Source organism: Hyperolius riggenbachi, chromosome 1, assembly GCF_040937935.1.
Source record: "Hyperolius riggenbachi isolate aHypRig1 chromosome 1, aHypRig1.pri, whole genome shotgun sequence".
In the NCBI taxonomy this organism is placed as follows: domain Eukaryota; kingdom Metazoa; phylum Chordata; class Amphibia; order Anura; family Hyperoliidae; genus Hyperolius; species Hyperolius riggenbachi.
In genome coordinates, this window is record NC_090646.1 from 436,804,500 (window position 1) to 436,820,457 (window position 15,958).

At 40.8% G+C, this 15,958-nt stretch overlaps 1 protein-coding gene across 4 annotated transcripts in view; it reads right to left on the reverse strand.

Annotated features, from left to right (window-relative positions):
- Positions 1–15,958, reverse strand: part of CNTNAP4 (contactin associated protein family member 4) — a 484,789-nt gene that overhangs the window by 56,643 nt on the left and 412,188 nt on the right. For all 4 annotated transcript variants that reach the window (XM_068237691.1, XM_068237701.1, XM_068237708.1 and 1 more), the window contains 2 exons: positions 11,079–11,249; positions 3,858–4,076 (listed from right to left, as the gene is read on the reverse strand). In XM_068237691.1, the coding sequence (XP_068093792.1) occupies positions 3,858–4,076; positions 11,079–11,249 (390 nt within the window). The remainder of the gene's footprint in view (positions 1–3,857; positions 4,077–11,078; positions 11,250–15,958) is intronic.

Below are 15,958 nucleotides of genomic sequence, written 5' to 3' on the forward strand. Positions count from 1 at the left end.
GGGAGGGGGCAGCACCAGCTTGCGTGCTGTAGCTCCACCCCCTTGCACGTGCACCAGCATAATTTTGTTAATGCACTGAGTGGTGCTGGAGAGGATCTTTGTCCGGCACTCCCACAAAGGGTGACATTGTGCCAGGATAGATCCAGTAGCAATGCCCCTAGAGATCAGCCCATAAAATATTTATATGACATGGTGCAGCGGTGGGAGATGGGGCTGGCAGCGTTCAAAGTTTTGGACTTAGTCCAGAATGTGCAAGATTTTATCTGTCAAAAGCACCATCTAGTGACAACCTGCTTTCTTGTGTCAGACTATATTCAATACTGAGATAGTTTGACATGGGATTGGAAAGGGTTAAATTGACTCATACCTCCTGCTGTTGAGTTAACAATGGCAAACAGCTTTCTATTATAGAAATATATTCTTGTGTTTAAAGAAAGCACTGATGCATTTAAAACTGTAATACAATGATCTGCTTCACTGGTTATCTCCAGACTCATCTCCATATCAGTAAATTAGCCAGGTGGCTAGAGAGAGTGTTAAAAGATTACACATTCAAAAATGATATTCTTATTTAGGGCCTGAGCCCACTGACGCAGTTGTGTCCGCTTTTCAGCTACACATCAATTTTACAGATGCTGAAAGGCAGACAGAAGTGGATACAACTGCGTTAGTGAGATCAGGCCCTTGGTGATCAATCCATTGACACTTCATGTATTTCTCCTTTAGCAGTAAGATCAAAGGAGTCTAACAGGCTTAGTCTAATAGTAAGTTCATAAACATTTCTCATGCATGCACCCCTTTTTTCATTTCATTAGAATGTTATCTATTAGCATATTCCTTGGCACTTTACAATTTCAGCGGCACAGAAAAAACATACAGATAGATACAGGTAATAGATAATGCACAGTCGTACATCAGAGGTACATCTCAGAAAAGGCAAGGCAAAATACAGTAAAATTATGACATATCCTGATAGTGTAATGGTGTGAAACACTAGGTAAAATAAGTAAGCTGCTTGTTGTGCCCTGACCTAATAGTAGAGAAAGGAATTAAGTTAGATGCATAATTATTTAATGGAGTACCTAAGCAGCTCGGGGTGAACCAAAGCCACAAAGAGTGTACGGGGGACTAAAAGAGACTGAAAAGCCATCCTACTAAAAAGCAATGCTTAGTGTGACTTGCCTTCTTAAAACAGAAATAATTTGCGATAATTCAGCTTTAACTGCCAGCGGTTCTGGATGTTAGGGGCATAAAGAGATAATTTCCATATTCAGCAGCGGTGCATTGAGGGTAACCACAGTTACACACCTAAAGCTGAATTATTGCAAATACCTTTTGTTTTAAGAAGACAAACCACACTAAAAGTGGCCACTAACAATTCGATTTCAAATGAAAAGTCATTTGGGTGATCAGATAATTCTGATCAGAAGTGAAATCGTTCACTACACCATCAATGAACCAATCTTTGGCTTTGCTTCCTATATATCACAACCAATAAGAAAATCTGAATTTTGGTTTGATGAAAATCGGATGACTGTTTTTATAATCGTTCGTAATCGATTGTGCCCGTCAAAGGAGATTATTTATAACCAATCCAATCAGAATTTCTGATCGCTCTTAAGGTGGCCACTAATGATTCAGTCTTTTTCACCCAAACTTACCAAATCTCTGTAGTGAAAGACTAAACTGAGTGAATATATTGAATAGATACTATACGCAAGTCCCTTATATTACATAGAAATGATACGATTAGATGAAAAAGTTGGGATCATTAGTGGCCACCTTGATCCCAACTTTTTCATCTAATCGTATCATTTCTATGTAATATAAGGGACTTGCGCATTATAAAGAGCTTTATAGGCTAGTGTTAGAAGTGTGAACTGGATTCTTTGTGCTATAAGCGGCAGTGGAAAAAAGGACATAGGGGTAGAATTTTAGTTCAGGATGTAAAATAATATTTTCCATTATTAAAAATGGAAGTGAAGTTTGGAACATACTGGGCTTTTTCAGTTTCTCCTCTTACTTCCTATTGTTTGTGTAATGCTTACTATAGCTTAATTGCCTCGCCTAATTATACATCAACAGCTGCTGACGGATTTTTCAGACTTGAGGGATGGCAAAGATTTTGTTAAATTTGAGACAACACATAGAAATGATTCTAGATGTTTTTTCTTGTGGCTCAGTCCAAAAAGAGGTTCAGACAGACAGAAAGGGGGAAGAAAGGACACACCCACAACTTAGCTTGTGCATCAAACATCTTGAAATACCATGAGTACAATTTCTAATGATAACATCCTATTTCTGAGACTGAACATTCATTTTAAATGCATTTAGAATAATTTCAGTTTATCTTATAATGCACTAACATTAAACATCCATGAGAAAAGCTTTGCTTTAATCATACACCTAAATAAATGCACGTTTATATAGTACCACATCAATTATTTCATCCAGTTGTACTGAATGTTTCATGACAGATTTTTAGCTGTCCTGCGTGGCTCACTTATGGACTATCTTAATAAAATGTAATCAAGCATGCATTTTGCTTTAATTATATAAAATAAACATTTGTTGAGCCTCGAATTTGCAATTGTACCTGGGTACCATTATTTGGCCTTCTCAGTTATGCTGCCATGAGCCATTCACATCTGTCAGGTTGTCTTGGGAGCTTAGACAGGATAAAATGGGTTGTTTTGATTCCATACACATCCTGAATATGACCTGGATGGACATGAGTTGCCAAGTCAATAATGGCCACACCAATGTATGAGCCTATCATCCATGTCCATGGTGATGACTCATACAAGATCGACCATCAGCACAATCATTTGTGACATGATGCTCTTTGCCATTCCCCATTTTACACATGCAAGGGCTGCGGCACTCCGACACAGCACAAGTCTGCCAGTAAACAGCATAGGTTCCAAATGCATAGGATCATTTGGTTGTTTTAGGCATGGAATGGGATCAGGATGCCATGACAACCTCTCATAACATTGAGGTGGTACCAGTGGCGTCAGCACTGTGTAACAATCGGCCTGTCCCTTAGAGAAGATCGACACACTCTGTGAGAAAGTCTGTGACTCTCATTGGCCAGAACGAGACAGCTGAATGATGATAGGCAAAAAAAAAACCTGTTGCCTTGATGATGCATGTTTTCAAATGCGGAAGTGAATACACACATGCTAGAAATCCATTTGGCCAGCCAATGAACACAGCGTACCATTGCTGCCAAAGACTAGTGCAGTTTTCAATGGGTTTGTAATCAAACTCTGTGACATGGTCACATGGAGACACTTGTCAGATATCCTTATGTTAACAAACATAATGATGTGCTAAACAACCTTTGGACTTTATGGTTTGTGATTGGTGGTGTGGCTTGCAGCTTAGTTATGCACCCAGGTGTGCCACTGTAACCTACCTGTTTTTTTTTTCTTTTTAGTGTAGTAAGTATTACAAGTGACAACTAAAGCTGTACTTCAAATGTATATTTTGATAACTAATTTATTTCTGCATTTTTATAAAGCTATCTACATGATTTTGAGATTTTTGAACCATTCTCATGAATACACAATAAGTTTGCAGAGTCATAAACTAACTCTGAAGGCTTTAAGCTGCTTTACGCTGGGGTTTTTTAAGTTCTACTCACTGGCTGCATGTAATCTGTGCACTATATTTTTTTTATAACAATCATGAAAATGGTTCCCCAGGTAAAATAATATGATAAATCTTTGTATTGTATATAACAGATACATACACATAGAACCACTTTTCCTGTTAATGATAAAAAATGAAAATCTGCACCTTAATCTATAACTTCATTTCTGTATGCTTGGTTAATAAATTGTAACACTTACCTATAAATAGCTGGCTGTACAGCTGCAGTCGTATATGTCCATCAGAAGATGTAGCATATGATTTTTGTGGCATATTGTCCACTTGAAGAGAGGCTTCTAGAATATTTCTTTCTGCCTTTACAAAATGCCACTGGCTGTCATTTAAAGGGTTTGGAGAATGCACTCTAACCTCTATAGGACCATTACCAACATCAAAGGAAAAGACCACATCTCTTGCAGCTGGGAGTAAAAGAAAAAATCCAATGGTATTATATCTAGATTTTTATCAAGCAACATCAAATTGTTAAATAAGGATAAATGCCTACATTATTATGTTAACATGCTTACCACCAGGAGAGTCTGAGTTGATCTAAAATAATACAGGAGTCGGACCAATTGTATATTCATATCTAAACTCTGTTTTTAGCTTTTCAACGTTTTTATATTAAATGTCACATGCAAACAGCTTCTGATCTTTGCTGTTTGCATCAGACGAGTTCATGGTGATCAGAGGTAAGATAGAGGAATTTGGGGTGTGGGGAAGGGGGGCAGAATAACTTGCCTGGAAAGTAGGTCCCTTCTGACAGTGAGGACAGCCTACATTATGTCTCCTTTTGACTTAACAGGAAGTGTCTGCTCTGTGTGCAGTTGAATAGTGAGTCTTATGAACCCTATACTTACATACTTCATGAACTCTAATTATAAGAACTGGGATCCAATTGAGCCACAACATGGACTTTTGTGGGCAGCCATTTTACCTCTGAGCACATGGTGTACACGGTGTAGCTGATGCACACCCATAGATCACTTCTGAATGAGACAATATTGTTACAGAAATGAAACTCACTGCTGTTTGGGCACTGCTTTTTCCACCGGTTATCTGAGATTTTCAGGTGTTTCTATAAGGAACTGCTCTATTACATATAATGGTGAGAAAATGGGATGCTGCATGCTGTGTTTCAGGACAATGGGTAGAAATGATTCTGGGCTAATAGAATTATTTCTGAGCAAGCAGACACTGCCCTCCCTACCACATACTACCTTTACTACACACTCATTCTTGTAAAAGTCTGCCTAATTTACAGCAGCATACAAAGTGATACAAGAGTTTTATAACACCACTATTACATTGCAAAAATATCTTATTTTACAAAAACAGTTTGAGTTTTTTCACTGAGTATCTTCTAGTTTCTAGGACTAGTTTTAAGGAAAACGTAACTTTTGACTTATAGTAGAACTTTAGCTAAAAGCTAGATTTTTTCTAGAGTAGAGAAGGCTTAGGGAATGTTTTTATTGCTATCCGTGTTCTCACGGTGGAGATTTTCCTCATTTCTTGATCCTGATAACAATACTCACAGGGACCTGAAGTAAGAGAGTCTACCAAATGGAGATCCAGACATGATTAAAAACCAGCAGAATTGTAATTGTTTTCTCACTGAACTTTCATTTTATTATTTATAGAATGATATATTGTATATATATAAATATATATATATATATATATATATATATATATATATATATATATATATATATATATATATATATATATATATAGTGTGTGTGCGTGCATGCGTGCATCTGTGTGTGTGTGTGTGTGTGTGTGTGTGTTTATCTCCAGTAGAGGAATGTCCCTGACTTTCTGTGGCAAGCATCCATAAGATAGAAAATGATAGAAAATAATCTCACAAAAAAAACAGACACACATAGAAACCTGACAGTGGCCTGTCTGCCCTATGTTGAAATTTGCAAAAATGATTCCATAGTAATTACCTCCAATGTGACCTGCCAACAGAAAGACTGACAGGGGTCCACTCGTTACTCAGTTTTAATGCTTGAGCCATTTTTGTCTCTCACAATGCGTGCCTATGAATTGGCCACCGGAAAATTTGGGCACAGGATAATGAAGGTAATTGGCTTACCCTGCTCCTGCACAAGTCCCGGCAGCTTTAACCACTCATAACGCGCGTCGGCAAAGTGGCAGCTGCAGGACCAACAACGCAGATCTGCGTCGCCGGCTGCAGGCTAATTAATCAGGAAACAGCCGTTTCCTGTCAATTCACGGCGGGGGGCTCCGTGAATAGCCTGCGGGCCGCCAATCATGGCTCGCAGGCTAAATGTAAACACAAGCGGAAGTCATCCGCTTTGTTTACATTTGTACAACGCTGCTAACAGTAGCAGCGTTGTACTAGATCAGCGATCCCCGGCAAATCAGCGGCCGGGGATCGCTGTCACATGACAGGCAGGAGCCTGTTAGAGGCTGCACAGGACAGATCCGTTCCTGTGCAGCCTCCGGGCTCCAGGGAAGGGAGGGAGGAGAGGGAGAGGGGGAATCCTGCGGTGGAGGGGGCTTTGAGGTGCCCCGCCAGCCACACGCAGGGAGGAGCGATCAGACACCCCCCAGCACATCATCCCCCTAGTGGGGAAAAAAGGGGGGCGATCTGGTCGCTCTGCCTGGTGTTTGATCTGTGCTGGGGGCTGTAGAGTCCTTAAGGGGGGGTAAAGGCTGGGTCATCAAGTGGTTAATTACTGTTTACTCTCCAGGCCGCCATGGATAGTGGGAGCAAAATGTAATTCGGTTTCCAGCTATTGCTGGCAGCAGAATTACACTGTTTTTGTAGTAATTTGTGCTCTGCCTTCTTTTGACAGCGCCCAAATCACTCATTGAGTGCTGCTATAGCCGTAATTCCTGTTATGGCCTATGGTGGCGCCGGCTGCGCCCAAATCTCATGCACTGTTTTCACAGCGTTCGGTCACAATTACATACACCGCCTCACTGTCAATCCCTCCACTTGCTGCCATTAACCCAGCAAATTCCTTGCCCTTACATGTAACCTGTCCTCTTCATAGATGTCCTCATTAGTTCCATCCTCTATACTACACTGCACATGATATTCTCCTAACTTTTATTTTGGTCACTTCTTCACATTCTCACACCCAGTGCTGCCATGAGAAATTGTGGGGCCCCTCACACATCATCAGGACTGGGCCCTCCGGGCCCACCCACTGGCTACTGTGCCTGCCCCCCACCCCGTGCCCGCCAGTAACTGCTTTCATAGGCTAGTATTAGGATATTTTAGTGGAAAACAATGTGAAAAAACGGGGGGAGCAGGCATGTGTAGTGGGTTCTCCTTATGGCAACCGCTTCCCTCTTTCTCCTCCGTCCCCCTCCGTTAGTCAGTGGCGACCCCCAGGACTTCTGGGTCGGGTGGTGGCGGCTTACTGTGCAGGTGATGCCCAGTGAAGCATATCCTTGTACGCATTTACGTGGACAGGAGCACTCTGCGCATGCGCACTACGTAACTGTGACATTACAACTACATAGTGCACTTGCACAGAGTACTTCCACCTGGCCGCGTGAGCGCATACAAGGATACGCTTTGCCGGGCAGTGCCTGTGCAGTAAACCATCACTACCTAGACCCGGAAGTAATTTCGGGGTGTCCCTACTGACTAGCGGAGGGGGACGTAGGAGAACGGGGGGATCGGTGGCCATGTGGAGAGCCCACTACACATGCCTGCTCCCCCTGTTTTTTCATATTCTTTTTCACTAAGGTATTCTTTTTAATGCCAGCACATTGGCAGGGCCAGATGTGTACTTTTTACCGCCCAAAGCCAATTTTCAAGTTAAGGTTACTGATCACAAGATTAGGGTGATTAAATTGACTGAGAACAGTCAGTGACATGGCTATGTACTCTTTAAAGTGCTACAGAAGATGTCAGTGCTATATAAATACATAATAATAATATGGTAGGACATTATACTATGACTATGGTAGGATTAGATTGAGAGCTCCTCTGAGGACAGTCAGTGACATGACCATGTACTCTGTAAATTGCTGCAGAAGATGTCAGTGCTATATAAATACATAATAATACTATGGTAGGACATTAGACTAGGACTATGGTAGGATTAGATTGTGAGCCTCTCTAAGGACAGTCAGTGACATGACTATGTACTCTGTATAGTGCTGCAAAACATAATAATATGGTAGGACATTACTATGACTATGGCAGGAATAACAAAAGGAACACCCCATGTGTGAATAACAGAGTAAAGGTGACCATACATCAGGCGATTTGGTGGCTGATCGACCATCCGATTATTATAATTGAATTAGACAAAAATCTATGCTGCCAAGTGCATGTCCGACCAACAATGCGATCAATTTCAGGATGAAAATTGGTTGCATTCTTGATTGTGCTTGCTGCAAGATGTTATGCGACTTGCTTGATTGAGTGTGCAGCGGGAATGGCATGCAACTTCCTGACAATGGACGAACGCGTTGAAACCCCCGGTGCTGTCCCCCCTAATGAAGAATGTCTCCCCGGTGCCCTGTGTAAAGTATACATTACCTGTCCGTGGCTTGCGCTTGTCCCTCCGCTGCTCTGAGCACATTCTCCTCTCCCTACACACATGCCCCATGTGGTTTCCTAGTAGGGATGCGCGTGTGGCATCACACACGCCTTTACTAGTGAACCACGTGGGACGCGCATGTTTGCAGCGCAGATATCCCAGGGGCAATGGGGGACAAGCGCAGGCCACGGACAGGTAATGTATACTCTCCACAGGGCACCGGGGGGGGCATTCACATTGGTAGGAAGGCGTCAGGGCAGCGAGGCGGCGCACAGGGCTGATTCCATATCGATTTCAGCATGAAATTGATGAGGAATCGGCCTGGGGTGTATGGGCAGCTGACAGATCTCTCTCTTGTCAGATTAGATTAGAGAGAGATTTGTCTCTTGGTGGAATCTGTCCATACATTGCTAGATGTATGGCTACCTTTAGGGAATGAAGGGAAATGACTGTGTGGGGTGGGGGGAGGAGAAGGGGAACACTTGATGTGTCAGAGAGGGCAGAACTGACACAAGACAAGTGATAGGAGCCAGGCAGCTGACAGGTCAGGAGGGGAAAGCCAGACAGCCCTGTTTCAGCAGCTTTAGATGTCACGACTGCTCAGGCTGGGGGAGAGAAATAAGGGGGAGACAGCTGGTCACTGAATCTGCAGCACATCAGCTGAGGACCAGGCAGCGTGCTGCAAGTGTGTGCAAAATACCTGCTGCTCTGCACACAATGCACTCTCTCCTAGTCTCCTTGATCCTCAGTGTCCTAGTCTCCTATCCTCAGGATTCCTCACAGTGCTGCCCGTCTTCAAACTTCTTCCTCCTCCTACCTCCTGGGCTCAAATCAGAGAGGAGAGGAGGGACACAGGTCATACTTACCTCCCATGTAGTCTGATCATCAATCTCTTTCTCCTCTCCTGCGTCCTGTTTGTCCACTGTGATCAATGGAATTATCTGTCCTCTATTTTAAAAATGGCCAATATACCCCATAACGGCTTCCTGGTCAGCACACTGTTAAACTGTAATATCACCCACTTGAACCATATGGAAACACGGACATTACCTTGCACACAGTTGTAACTGACAGTTGCTGATATATAACTGACAGTAACTGGTATATTTCAGTTCTGACAAAATATTCTCAGAACTGGAAAGGATCACTGTAAAAAGAAAATGGTGAGCTTCTGAGAGGAAGTGATAGTAAGGCAAGTATGTAATATTCATTTGCAGCTACATCATGTGTTTATTTTAAATAATTTTACTCGCTTCAGGTTCCCTTTAAAGAAAAACTGAAGTGAGAAAGTTAATACGCTTCAAGGAAAGGGACTTGCGCTGTTGGCAGCTTTTGGTACTGGCAGTAGCTGTGGCTATGTAGTGGTAGCATGCTGTTTTCAACCTTTTTTTTTTGCATTTGACAAGACCTTTTTACAAGACCTTTGAAGTGAAACTATTTTAACTAGTTATTGCTCTGGGGGCAGTATATCTATCCTTGGCAGACTTTATCTGAACTTCATCTTGGCTGACTTCATCGTCTTTTGAGGATAATGAGCAGTACACGCACATGCATGCACCCGCGTGCATGTGCGTGCACTCACCCCTGCAACAGCAGTTAGAGGACAGATTGGTGAATGGGAACCTATGTTCTCAAATCCAATCTAAGCACCTTGCTAACAAATAATCCCTGATGTAATGAACAGCCTAGATTATTAATTGAAAGTGCTATCAAAGCAAATAACTTGTAAAAAAATAAATGAAAGCATTTCAAAAAGAATATATAAATTGTTACAGAAGGGACTTGGATTTGTATGTATGTATGCCATAAGAGTATATTATTGTTATTTTGCAAATTAGGTATTGTAATTAATAATAAAGTACAATGAGAAAACCAAAAACACAAAATAAAAAAATACATATAAATATTGCCAAATAATATATTTTCACCATACATTGTACTAGGAACAAATTTTCAATGTTATAATAACTGGGACAAATGGGCAAATAAAATAGGTGGGTTTTATCCACAGTAACATTGTTTAAAAAAATATAGGGATTGAAATTTGAGATATAGTGTATTTTTTCAATTGTTGCTTTTTTTTCCCTGTACATAAAGTAAGTCTTAGCAAAAATTACAACCCAAAGAAAGCCTAATTGGAGTCCCCAAAAAACAATGTATAGATAATTTCAGTGTGATAAGTATTGATTAAGTTATTGGCAAATATATGGGAGGAGCACTGAAATGTGAAAATTGCTCTGGTCCTTAGGAGTAAAAACCTCTTTATGGTGAAGTAGTTAAAGTGTACAAAATCACATACTTACCTAAGAAGATGGAAGTGTTTGGATCCTATAAAGGCTTCCAATGGCTTCTTCCAGTCCCCTGTTGCTGAGCGAGGCCCCTCTGAAGATTACCGATAAGGGCTTGACAGTAATCTTATTGGGGCAGCATTCTTCAAGCAAAGCATGGCAGTACTGCACCTGTGTGAGTACAGCCAAGCCTGAAGAGTAATCCGGAGCCACTTGAGCATGAGCAGCTCCTTGCTACTTCACAGGTGTGGCTGTGCTCATGTACTCATACGCTGCATCAAGCATGCCAGAAAAAGGAGCCCAGCCCTGATCAGCAGGAGGGTTCTGGGCAATGGTGAAGGAACAGAGGTCAGTGTAGGAAGCCTCTGGAGGATCCTCTTGTCTCCTTAGGTAAGTATGTGTTTCTGTGTTCAAAATAGCTAAGAATTACAATTAGCAAGGCTGGGTAGTCCAGAGCAACCAACCTTGCTTCATTTAGCCATTAAATTGGTTATTTCCATTTTCCCCTATTTTTCTTGGCACCAGTCTTATTGATTAAGTCCTAAATGAGCTATGATAACACTTAATTCTATAAGAAGAGTTACAAACTTGTACTTACATTCCAGCTCTATTCGAATAAAATCTTTGATTCCAAGGTTTTCCAAAAACAATCCAGATGGTGATGCTGTCTTGAAGAAAAAGGATACATCTGCACTAAGTTCTCCATCAAAGGTAGGGAAATGTAGGTAGGATAAGACAGTATTAAAAGAAGCTGCATTCCAAAAACTTCCTAGGCAAAATAAAGAAAACATAGTTGACTGAATTTTTGTGGAATTGCAATTTGCATTTTCAATTTAAATTAGATTTAAATGTATGACAATTTAAGCTTTATTAAAATAAAATGTTTAATAGGCAACTTTTGCATATACAAGATGGTCACAAATTGATGGTTTCATAATTAGAATCAAACACCTAACCCTTTCTCTCTTGAGTTGGAATGTTTTTGTCATTGTAATGCCACTTGCTTGCTTCTGGAAGATGGCATTACCAGGCTATTAGCATATCTTTTATCATAGACTGTGAAATTAGGGTCTGGCAATCACCTGGAGGTGTAGAAGACAGCTTGGTAGTCTGTTCTGGAGAGAAATATGATGTAAGTCATGTGACTGTACAGCTGAACAAGAAAATTCCAGTATTTATAAACCTTATCTATCATATTAAAACACTGCTCTTTATGCATTGTATGAGCATATGGTGTAATTTATGGAGGTGTCATGGAGAAAACCATGATCAGTTAATGGGAAAGGACATATTGGCGCCTGCACATGTAAGTAGGGAGTGATGTTCAAGAAGGGGGACAAGGGACTGCCATAAGTGAAAGAAGAACTTGCTGCACATTAGTGTTGGGTATAAAAGGTAGGGCTGTGCATACAATTTTTGGAGGCCAAGTGTGTTTGTTGGAGGGGGTGGACAAAATGTTGTCTTCAGATGGCATACGTAATAAATGCAGCCTTGTTGCACATAATGTAATGGGAGCAGGCAGCTCTTCAGAACATTTTTTGTAACTGGTCTTTGAATGTTACTTCTCACCTTTTTGTCAGCAATCATTTTCTAGGCATGCCAAAAATATTTAAGTAATCAGAAGATAAGTACAAGCCATGGGGCCTCCCTGCAAAAAAATATGAGGCCCCCACCTACGCTCTGCAGCTAGGAGCGCCTGTGTAAAAGAGCTACAGAGTCTGTTTTTGAAGACACTGGTCAATGATTACTTGACCTGAAAAAGCAGGCAGAGATCCACAAAACATGTTGTTTTTTTAAAGTGTCCAAAAAAATTACTTATTTGTACTTTTAAATCTATTTGGTTTTTGTATGAGCGACCCCTCTTACTCTTAAATACTTTCTCAAGTAAACACCATTGGTGCACGGTGAAACCAAAATTTGGTTTTGTGCAAATGTGGTAAATATTAGAAATCTGTAGATCTAATAAATACTGCTGTTAAATACCAGGTGCCATAATTACACAGCTGGTTCCGGTAATTATGTTATAACCATTATTGTCTATGGGGCACCAAAATTACCAGGCATGAGTAGGTGCCCTAATTACCTATTTTTGCCTCTGGGCACCTGCACCTAACAACAGGTTTTCAAGTTTATATTACAAATTTTATAAAGTCATTAACTTTTCACTTTTTGCTAATTTAAGATGCATTATGTGGTTTATGTGTCAGATTTTGCACTTCACTATCTGCATTGTTACTTGTTTATGTTCCCATGATTTAATTAGTGTGCTTAATTAAGTATGGTTTTTAGTGAGTCTTTTGGTATTGACTTTGTGTGTGCATGTTTACATTTGTGACTTGATTTTAAGAGCTCAAGACCTCATCAGAACCTGCATTTGCACTTGTGCTGTGCTACATTTCTTACCTTCTGCCCTCTAAAATCACAGTGCCTCTAAATTCAGATTTTTCAGTTCTCAGGTATAAAAGATCATCTTCAAAATTATAAAGGCCCGCACACATGCTAGATGCACTTTGAGAGCCGAGGCTGACGGACACATCACTAGTCTGATTGGTTCCTACGCGGAGGGTGGGGGTGAGCGGGGTGGGAGTTATGCCACGCAGCAACAACGCTAGTAGGGAAAGAAATGCCCCTGACCATTGCTTGTCTGAAGTGATCCAAGAGGCTGGATCACTGTCTGACTGGTCAAAAGGGGTCTAAGGCTGCTTTACACACACTGGATTATCAACAGAGGTGGCCGTTATCTGCAGCTGGGGAACTTTGGGCACTGCCATAGGTGCCAATTTTTAATTGAGCAATTACAATCCAAAGCCAGTCATTTGTGCACCAAACTTGCCAGGAAAAAGTAACAGCTACTTTATAGTGGTACTCTGCATCGACGACTGCAGGCATGTGTTTTGAGCAGTATGAAGCCGCTTGCTGGGAGCAGTAGGGCACTGGAGTTTGGTTACACTGTAGCCAAACTCTGGGCTTTTTGATGATTTGGCTGGCTGCATGGGGGTTAATTACCACATTTCGTGGGAGAGTTGGTGGGGGAGGTTAGTGTAAGCAGTAGATAGTGGGAGGGTAGTTTAGGAGTAGATAAAGTGAGGTTAGTGGTAGGAGTAGGTGCAGGGAGGTTAATGCTAGGCAATAATATAGGAGGGTTAGTGTGAGAATTAGGGTGCAGAGGGTGATAGTAGAATATTGGTATGATTGCTGATATTTTACTGTGCAGGATAGTAAAACATCAGTATAAATAATGATACTCTACCATCAAGGAGAATAGAGTATCTATAAGATTACAGATATTCTATCAGCTGTAGTAACCTGCTCCTATTTTTTCTCACACCTCTATTGCATGTATGCTTCTCAAGATTACCCTAAAAGAAACAACTGAAAAATAAACAGCTGCATTGATGGCTGAAATGCATGTATAAATATCAATAAAACCACTGATTCAGGATCAGATAAGCAGGTATGTGACACTAAAAGCTATATGACTGAGGTAGGAGCCAATGTACCATTTAACTGACTATACTGTGTAGCATAAAGAACCTGAATAATTTCCCATGTAAGTATTTCAATATCGTATCAAAATAGATAATCGGACAAGTAATCCAAATGCGGAAAATTAATCCTTTCAGCGTAGAATTCTTCCATTGAACTGATGAAGTATACTGTCAGCTAACAAGAGCTCATAGCACTGGAGAGGAATAAAATCGGAAAGCTCACACAAAGCTGGAGTATGCCTGCTACAGTGTAAATCAAAGAATTTATTTGTATCAGCTGTCTGCGCCTGTTGAAAGGTGTTGATCGGGATAAGTTGCTTCTAAAGGGAAAAAGTCTGTGAATAAAAAATGCTGAATACACTTTACTTTACCGAGATAAGCAAATCAGTCATTTTCAAATGTTTTACTTGAGTTTTCTGTGATTGTTGCAAACAGCTGATATAGAATTCTTTTAGATTTATTTATGCTTATTGCTGCTTTCTTTGCTTTCAATAGAAATGCTTACTGCAGTTTTAGTTACTGATCTGAAGAATAAAAGCTACATTCTTCATGCAGATAGCCTGTGCTGATTGATGGACCTTTCTCCCATTTGCAGGAGGAAATCACCCTGTATGGTTTGACTGGTTGATCTTGCTAATAACCACCTTCTGCTACTATAATGATACCAAAACAGAATGATCAAAATAAACAAATAAATGAGATAAACCAATACACGCCTGTCTTTGCAAACATTTCCACTGACCTTGCAATCAGAGGGGAGTGGCCCCTGCGATGGCAGGGGGCCCAGAGCTGTTTTGGGGGCCCAACTATAAACCTTCCCTTCCTCCGATATAGAAGACTATACTTCATAGCAGGTGTTTTAGCGGGTACACTTGTTATGGGTGTAAAGATCATGATAGCCACACTTGTTTTATGACCCTTGTGAGATGGGCCCCAAGGCCGAAAAGGGCACCAAAGGAAGGCAAGGGAAGGGGTGTAAAAATTGCGGGGGGGGGGGGGGAATCACATTTTTTCTGGTGGGGGCATGAATTGTAGCTGTGCCACTGCTTACAATCACATAATGATGTCACACTTTTTGTACATCCATGGCATGGCTATAGAGATTCAGCTGCAGCTTCGCGACAGCATGGGTGCTGTGTCTGATTTGGAAACGGACAAGGTGCCCAGTGGAATAAGCCTTTAAAGAGAAACTCAGACCAAGAATTGAACTTTATCCCAATCAGTAGCTGATACCCACTTTTACATGAGAAAAATAATGATTTTCACAAACAGACCATCAGGGGGCGCTGTATGACTGATTTTGTGCTGAAACCCCTCCCACAAGAGGCTCTGGTACCGTACGGTACTCCTGGCAAACTGCCACAATGTAACAATGTTCAGACAGGAAATAGCTGCTTACAGCTGTCTGTTAAAGCCAGACCAGCTAGCAACAGCTCCTTAATCTGCCCACAGTAACAATGTCACCATGTAATACATGTCAGAATGTGAATCTGGGAGAGGAAAGATTTTACAATGAGCAAACACTGACTAAATCATGTATACATAATTATTGTAAAAATGAAGCACTTTTTTTTATTACATTATTTTCACTGGAGTTCCTCTTTAATCAATGAAATGACTAGCATCTTACTGATCATCCTTTCTCCTCAGTCTAGGAAACTGGAGATTGTTGGCATCTGTGACATTCTAATTGACAATTGACAATACTAAACACCTTTTTGTACTGGAATTCACGATTGGCATTTGTTTTCATTACTGGTAGGATATTTATGCTGCTGGTTGATGTTGCAACCAATTATGTTACATCTTCAGTAATTTGTGGTTGGATTATTGCAGTCTATGTATCTTTCACTTTTGACTCCCCAGAAAATGATGTACTGCTGGTTATTATGGGAAGAAATGTTTATGTTAGATAAATACCTGATATGTCCTTATTTTTACTGACAACTCAATAAATATTATAAGCCTAGCGTTGTAACACTTCTTTTAT